The sequence below is a fragment of the Oncorhynchus keta genome, chromosome 21, assembly GCF_023373465.1.
Source record: "Oncorhynchus keta strain PuntledgeMale-10-30-2019 chromosome 21, Oket_V2, whole genome shotgun sequence".
Classification (NCBI taxonomy): Eukaryota; Metazoa; Chordata; class Actinopteri; order Salmoniformes; family Salmonidae; genus Oncorhynchus; species Oncorhynchus keta.
In genome coordinates, this window is record NC_068441.1 from 8,198,966 (window position 1) to 8,207,348 (window position 8,383).

At 41.2% G+C, this 8,383-nt stretch overlaps 1 protein-coding gene across 1 annotated transcript in view; it reads left to right on the forward strand.

Annotated features, from left to right (window-relative positions):
* The window catches only part of LOC118400064 (band 4.1-like protein 1), a 119,973-nt gene extending 112,249 nt beyond the window's left edge, over window positions 1-7,724 (forward strand). The window contains 4 exon segments of the mRNA XM_035796448.2: window positions 3,387-3,482; window positions 3,633-3,713; window positions 3,874-3,990; window positions 4,596-7,724. Of these exon segments, the coding sequence (XP_035652341.2) occupies window positions 3,387-3,482; window positions 3,633-3,713; window positions 3,874-3,990; window positions 4,596-4,601 (300 nt within the window). The 3' untranslated portion in view covers window positions 4,602-7,724.
* Window positions 7,725-8,383: the final 659 nt, after the last annotated feature.

Below are 8,383 nucleotides of genomic sequence, written 5' to 3' on the forward strand. Positions count from 1 at the left end.
TAGCGCTTGATTAATTGTAGCTGACGCAGTGATAAAGGTTCCCATGAAACAATGCTCTTGTTTGTTGTTGAATTGAAGCGGTGTCTGATTCACTGTATGTTGTCATGTAGAGAGAAGTGGGTAAAGATGCGGTTGTATTTTGGCTGGACTATACCTTGAACCAGCAGCATTGTGTGTGTGTGTGCGTGTGCGTGTGTGTGTGTGTGTGTGTGTGTGTGTGTGTGTGTGTGTGTGTGTGTGGGGTTTAAATTGGGACTTTGGAGGTGGCAGAGACAAGGTTAGTGTATTGTTAGGGTTGAACCAGGGTGTGGACATGAAGATAAGGTTAGGGTTATGTTTAGGAAAGTGTCTAGGGTAATGTTAACTGCTGTATAATGTATTACCATTCTAGGGGGAGGGTTAGTACTTTATTCTACTTTTTATCCTACTCCTATATGTAGCCTTAGAAATAAGGTTAATGAAATCAATAACTTGCTAACATCAGATAATTAATTTGATGATACAGCAGTAGCTATACATGGATATAACATGTATAGAAGAGACAGGGATGCAAATAGGGAGGTGTTGCTGTATGTGCGTAGAGAAGATCTTATGTCAAGTGTTATGGTTGCAGGTTCATCTGGCATATCTAAAGCCTTTTCTTTTTGGGGTGTTGCTATAGGCCACTAAGTACTAACAGTCAGTATCTACATAATATGTGTAAAATGCTTGATAGTGTATGTGATGTCAACCGAGAGGTCTACTTACTTGGGGACCTGAATATTAACAGGTTTTCATCAAGTTGTGCGCTTAAGAAGAAGCTTCTTACTGTAACCAGTTCCTGTAATCTGATTCAGGTTATTAATCGACCTGCCAGGGTGTTTACAAACACTACAGGAACAAGGTCATCCACACCTGTAGAACTTTGTTCTAAAATTGCACCCTTAGGATGCAGTGATCACAATATAGTGGCTATATCCAGGAAAGCCAAACCTCTAAAACCTGGGCCTAAAATAGTGCATAAAGAGATCATACAAAAGATTTTGCTGCGACTCTTATGTGGATGATGATCTGCATCCAGACGGTGCAGTTGATTATTTATGAAATTGCTTCTTCCAATTATTGATAAACATGCACCTGTTAAGAAACTGACTGTTAGATCTGTTACGGCTCCATATGAATGTCTGGTTGAAAGAGATGGGGAAAAAGGAGTGGCTAATAAGTCTGCCTGCACATCTTACTTGCTGACTTACTGCAAATTAAGAAATTATGTGACTAAACACAATGACAAAAAATAAGAAACTGTATTATGAAGCCAAAATAAATTATATTTAAAAAACTTTGGAGTACTTTCTATTAAATTTAGGGGCAGAAATACAATTTCAACTCCGTCTTTCATCGAATCAGTTGGCTTATTCATCACAAAACGATTTGATGTTGCCAGTTATTTTAATAATTACTCAATTGACAAAGTGAGCAAACTTAGGCAGGAAATGCCAACAACGAACAGTGAACCATCGCACTCATGCATAAAAAAAACTAAATAATGAAAGAAAAGCATTGCAAGTTTGTGAAGTTAGTGTGTGCGAGGTGGAAACATTACTGTCATTGATCAATAATGACAAACGTCCTGGCATTAACAACTTAGATGGAGAGCTACTGAGGATGGTAGCTGACTCCAAAGCCACTCCTATATGTCATATCTGTCGTGTCTTTGGCATCATTAAATTGAAGACTGTTATTTTATCAAATCAATTCTCTGTAAGTATTATTACGTGATAAAACTAATCGTGTAAATGTAAACAAACAAACAGTAGATATGGTTACAAGGAAATGATAGGGGAGGTTCCCTAGTGGGCTGAGCCGATATGACGGCTTGCTAGACAAAGGGAAGTGGGTGTGGACTGAGAAGGGCGGGAACGACGAGAGTCACTACACAGTTGATAATTATATTAACTGAAATGCTAATCCTTTGCACATGAACGCTCACTCATTCGGGAATAACTGCAATCAATATATATTTACGCTCAGTGTGTCGTTGTGATCTCTGTTGGAATCGTTCGTCTTTCTGTTGGAAAGTTCATTTGATCGTCTCTCTGTTCCATGAAGTCTTTTGTGGTTAGATTGGATACTTCAGAGTAACATTCAGAAATGTTCTTGTAGAATAGATGTTGCGGCAGTTGTTGGTCTTCGCATTTCAGGTCGATTTCTCGCTTTAGACTAGTAATTAGTATCGAAAATGTGCTCTTATTCTGTTGGAATCGATAGCCTCAGAGTTTCAACAATCATTACAACCTTAGCTGATACTGAGGTTTTTGTGGTCTCTACTCAACCTTCGCTCCCTCAGCTGACCGAGGTATGCATGGTCTGAAGGGGTTTCTTCAGGTGGGGGTTTTATTTATAACAGTAGAAAAGGGTTGTCCCATGACACCAGATCATGTCTGTGCTCACGGGGTGGGCCAATGCCTTAGTTAAACTCTCACATTAACGGTTCAACATCACCTTACATAATTTCACAAATAGTTTCATCTTTACTCATTCATTTTATACAATAATTAGATGCAAACCTCATAACGGAGGCTCCTGTATAAACAGAGGTATGGTAATGTGGCTGTATTGTCTTTCATGAGGTCACAACATGAAACAAAATGGACCGGGTTGTAGCTGGCTACTCCATCGACTGTTTACACATTCTCCAAAACATAGAACTTGAGAACTGAACAATATCCATGATATAGAAGTTCCTTTGTTCTACTGCGAAACTCTCTCTATATACTGCCTGGCCATGAGGAGAGAGTCACCTCCAGGAATTTATGACCTGAGATAACAGAACCTGGGTGTAGGAGGGAGAAAGACAGAGCGAGAGAGAATGGTATGGTACTCGCTATACCCAAAGAGGGCCATGTCATGGCATATATTTAATCGGAGAATAGAGGAAAATCGTTGTCCTCAGGCCTGGAGGGAAGCTAAAGTCATTCCGCTATCCAAAAGTGGTAAAGCAGCCTATCAGCTTGCTGCCTGCTCTATGATAACTGTTGGATTTATTTTGTTGGACTAAGTACAAATAAAGCAACACCTCATGGCAAAACGTCCATGTGACCTACAGTACTTGTTGTGTGTATGTACTAACTGATAGATGCGCGCACACACACACTTCATGTTAATGTTTATTAAATGTATTTAAATTGTAAAGTCTTTTGTCTGTAATGTATTTTTCGTTATGTGTCGGTTAATGGGGGGGTTCTAATAAATTAGATAAAAAATCCTTGTTGGACCCATAAGGTGCTGGAGCTAGGCTCCATTTGACCCTTGCTCCGGTTCAATTTAACCACTGGATGTGTGTGTGTTTGTAGCAGCTGTGCTGATAATGTAAGTGACCCTTCTTTCTCCTAATGACCGTGCTGCAGGTGAAGGCGGGCACCCTGGGGAGAGAGGCCGTAGTTTCCCCGCTGACTGTCACCGCTGACAATGTCACCTCAGCAACCACAACTCAAGTTACCAAGGTAACCCCTCGTGTCTCCTCTGCGACCTTTAAAAAAAAAGTTATTGACACTTCCTCTTCACTTAATATACACTATAGAGCTATGAAAGGACACACTTATTATCTGATCTGATCTGATTGATGTTGACTGTGTGTGTGTGTTGTGTTTCAGACAGTGAAAGGTGGCTACTCCGAGACCAGGATTGAGAAAAGGATCATCATCACGGGAGATGATGACGTGGACCAGCATCAGGTGAGGAACAACAGTCACAGCCGTTACTAAGTTAGAAGCACTGTAGAAATGCATGTCATTTGTATGGCATCTTTCATGGACACTCAAAGACACTAATATTGTAGATTAAGTGCAAATGAATAGTGTCCATTTAATGGGAACAGTGACCTTTATCACACAGGCCCTTGCCATGGCGATACAGGAGGCCAAGCAGCAACACCCCGACATGCTGGTGACAAAAGCAGTGGTTGTCAGGGAAACAGAGTCTCCCACTGAGGAGCAACATAGAAAATCAGAGGTATGTGGAGCTGCAATGTAAACATCACTGTCAAGACACCATAGTATTGCCTCGATAAGTAGGGAGATGGTGATAGACTGTGTGTGTGTGTGTGTGTGTGTGTGTGTGTGTGTGTGTGTGTGTGTGTGTGTGTGTGTGTGTGTGTGTGTGTGTGTGTGTGTGCATTTATTTGTGAATGTATGCTATACAGGCTATAGGTGGCTTTAAATATGCCATAGCTGACGCGTACAGTATGTTGGACATGGAAGTCAATCACGTTGTTTAAAATGCAGGTTGCAATCTATTGTCATGATTATTGCACTGCAAGCAACTCTGCAGAGTGGTCACTAACTGGCAAAGCCACAAAGTCATAAAATCAGATTTAAACCTAACCATAACCTTAACCACACTGCTAACCCTAATGCCGTACCCTAACCTTAAATTTAGACCAACATTTTTACGAAATAGGCAATTTTGACTTTGCAGCTGGCCCATCTAATGGAAATCGTTCAGTTCTGCCTCCAGGGAAAGATTAATGACGACAAACTTCAACTTGCGTTTAAACCACCTTGTTTATCCCAGTGTCAGTTTCACAGAGCTGTGTGTGTGTTCTCTCTCTGTTTCAGTCCTGATGACCCATGGTGGTTCCTGGGAGTGGGGACAGGAGCCCATCAACTCCCTGACTCCCACTCCACCGTGGCAAGAGGACTACAGTAACCTACCCACAGTGTATTCTACAATACAATAGACAGCTCTCCTTGAAATAATTTCCGTCTCCTCTCCTGTCCCTTTAGCCAGAACCGACTGTGACGCCGCCTCTGACCCATCCTCACCCACCAACCACTCTTCCTCTGGATAATGCTCTAGAAAATGCCCGGTGTTTGTACAGTAGACCCCCATGAGGACTGACTCATGGTTTGTAAAGAATAGGGCTACAGGTGTAGGATCTTAATTGTGTGTGTCTGTGCACGCATAATGAAGTTCCTACACCTGTATTTGGTCACGAATGGGGCTGTTTAGCTCTGGGATCTGTGAGAGATCAGTATAATGGTTCTGGTATTTTACATCCCCAGACAGACTCTGTATGTACAGTACAAACATAATGGCATGTTAATGGTTCATCACCCCTGATCAGCATAGTTAAATTAAATTATTAGCGATCACGATGTAATCCACAAAAAAAACGGATCGACATTTCCCCAGAACACATTGACTTACCTGTAAGTACTGATCATTTATTCTTAAGGAACTCAATAGCCCACCCCCACAAATTGCTGTCATATATAGTCACCATGGAGATGCCTGCTCTGTGCTGACATCATGTATGAAGCATGGGGACTGGGTGAGTGGAGTGTGAGGAAGGGGTTTGGGGGGAGGGGTGCTCTGCAGGGGCCAGTAGTGAGGGTCAGCCTTTAATGCTTGTTGTCACCAGCGTGACACATATATAGTCAACAGCTGTCTTACTAGCTTTTTAAACATTTTTAACTATAGAACAATCTAATTTAAAGTCCAGTGTTTGCTTATCTTCTGAAAATAAAAAGAAATGTGTCGATTTAGCGTCTCATACTCACATGCATGATTCTAAGTAGTCGAGGGAATGAACGATACGATACAGAGCTGTCGTGGAACTGACGTCCACAGGAAGTGCTCAAGGAGGATTCTGTGGAATATACTTCTGCGGCGTGTAGACACTGCATGTCAAACAAAGCTGACGGGCCTATACTGATAGGAGAGTCAACGGAAGGAATACATGGACAGACACTTCTACAACATCAAGAGACTATGAGTTGGGACTCCGCTTGACATTCAGGGTGCGTTACTACTCCAGGCTCTGACGCTCGTTCTCTGGATTATAAACGAACAGAATCCTTCCACACCCCCTTCTGTGCTCCTCTGCTCATCCTGTTCTCCATCACTCATCATACTGTTATACTTTTAGTCGCAAATGCTGGTCGCGTAGGGCAAAAGTCAAATCATACCCATTTCCCCATGTCGTGCACTACTTTGGTCAAAACTAGTACACTCTACAGGGAAAAGGGTGTAATTTGAGACAAAGCTATAGTCTGGTCAAATGAGCAGTTTTAATATAATGTTTTACAGTATCTAATTTTATGAAGTGTGAGGATATGTTTGATTTAGATTTTTTTTTAAACTTTTGTTTTTAAGTTATGGTGTGTGAGTTCAACATTTGTATTTATAAGAGTGGCGGTGAATGTGAGCCGGCGGGTTTCTTGCCTTCCCTAAAAATGATTATTAAGTGTGGGATTCCTTTTTCTGTTACCTTCACAGACAAAGCCTGGATGCATAGTGTGACACGTTTTAAGGCCAAACTCCATCACCTTCGACAGATAGACAGGCGGTGAACCTGTTCCAGAACACCTAGCAAAGGCCTCCGTAGCCCTGCCTGGCCAAATCTGTATACTCTCTGGATAATAACTCTGAAGCTATATTCAACAGCTGCGTATACATTCATCAGTCAGTCAGTCTGAAAAATCAACAGAAACGATATGCTGGAACAAACTGTTGAATAAATACTATGCATTATTTCCTGTGCGGACTAACTTTGAAAATATTACAGAGGAGAACCCGAATCATTGTATGGTGTGCCGCTCTGCTCTCATCTCCTACAGTATATGATATTGTTTATTACAGCGGTCAATCTTAACTGCTTGTGAGACTTAATAACCGTCTCTTTTTGTAGCCACCTCGCTATTGTAATCCATTTATCAATCCATTTAAAAGAGAACTGTGAGCTCTTATGCATATAAAAAGCACTACCAAAACCGTTCCGAGATGGAGTTGAATCTAAAGTTGAGTTCTGCCACCGTGTTCCCATGGCTTTGTTACCGTGCTTGGCCTAGTTACTCCACTCTCACTTCACCCTGAAGTAACGGAGAAGATCCTTCGGACCTTGTCTTATCTGCTGTAGAGTTCAGTCGCTGTGAACAGAGTCCCTAACAGTTATTTTGTATATTTTATTTCATTTTATCTGGTCAAATGACACTGGATTCATGTTAAGGCACTTGCTTGCAGTGACAGGCAGCAACGATATTGTTAGGAATGTGTGTTTTCTCTATACTGGACACACACCTCTGAAAAGAATTACTTGCTGTACAGTATAGACATTGAGAAAGAAGTTGCTCTGTATATCTTGATGTGCTGTTTTGAAGGGTGGATATTGTATGTATGAACATAAATACTTCTATGTGTGCATTTAGTTACAAATATACTGGAAGAGTGGTATGAGGTTGTGCGCATTTTGTAATAGAGGATTCACAAATGTGCATTGTTACGACTACAGACTAAGTGTAACTGCTAATACAGTGCACTTGTTATACTGAAACCATGGAAGTAATTATTTAGCCTACCTGTGTGATCTACTGACCTTTCAGCCATCCACTCTCCATGTGGTGTTGAGGTCATGACCTCTTCTTGGAAGAACTGGGTAATACTATAGATTAGCTATGATACACTGTTTCAGTGGTAGGAATAATACGAATTGGAACACAAATATATTGAAGAGCAGAACGATGACAAACCATCACAGGCCCCAACATGACAGACCTAACTGGCTGATTCCATAGGCTCACATGAGGCACTGTCCATCCCACTCTTCTTCTTCCACCCTTCAATTCACCTCAACCTGTTTGTTCTACATTCCCCCTAGTGCTTGGTGGTGTGTGTTTGCTGTATTTGCGTTCAGTCTAAATGGAAAACATACATACGTAAATAAATAAATGTCTCAATGCTATTCACATTGTCTCTGCGATTTTTCATGAGGAAGACGAATGCTGCAAGACCATGTTATGGAAACCGGTAAAGGGCTTGAGACGTTAGGTGGTTACATTTACTTTGTTTGGAATCCTGCATTGCCATCTTGTGGCCCTTAAGAGAATTGCAATTGGGAATAAGATTACAGAAGGACAATACTCAGTCAAGCATAATCATCATTCTCCTCAAATTGATTCAAATATCGCTTAATGGTTATAGTTCTACTATTACTGCCACGTGCCAGTTGTTCTATTGTTGCTTTGTATTTTGAACATTTCGACTGTCATTGGACATCTAACTCTTTATATATACAATCTAGGCCCTAAGGGGGGAATTCTGAACCGAGTTAATTAAGCCCTTCATAAATGTTATGTAATTCCCTTTTTATGGACTTTTCCCTTTCTTTACACTTTTCTATCGAAGAGTATTCTGACCTTGAACTTAAGCTTGAGGAGAGCATGCTATTCGCCCGCTATTCGTTTGAGGTGGAGATCAACAAAATGAAGGCGTGGCAGAGGTGTGTCTACAGATTCTGATCTTGACAGACACATTTATCAACACAGAGGTCTCCGATCACTACTCTGAACTGTCAAAGGGGGACCAGAACATCTCATTTCAGAGAGCTCTGTAAGTTGTCCCACAC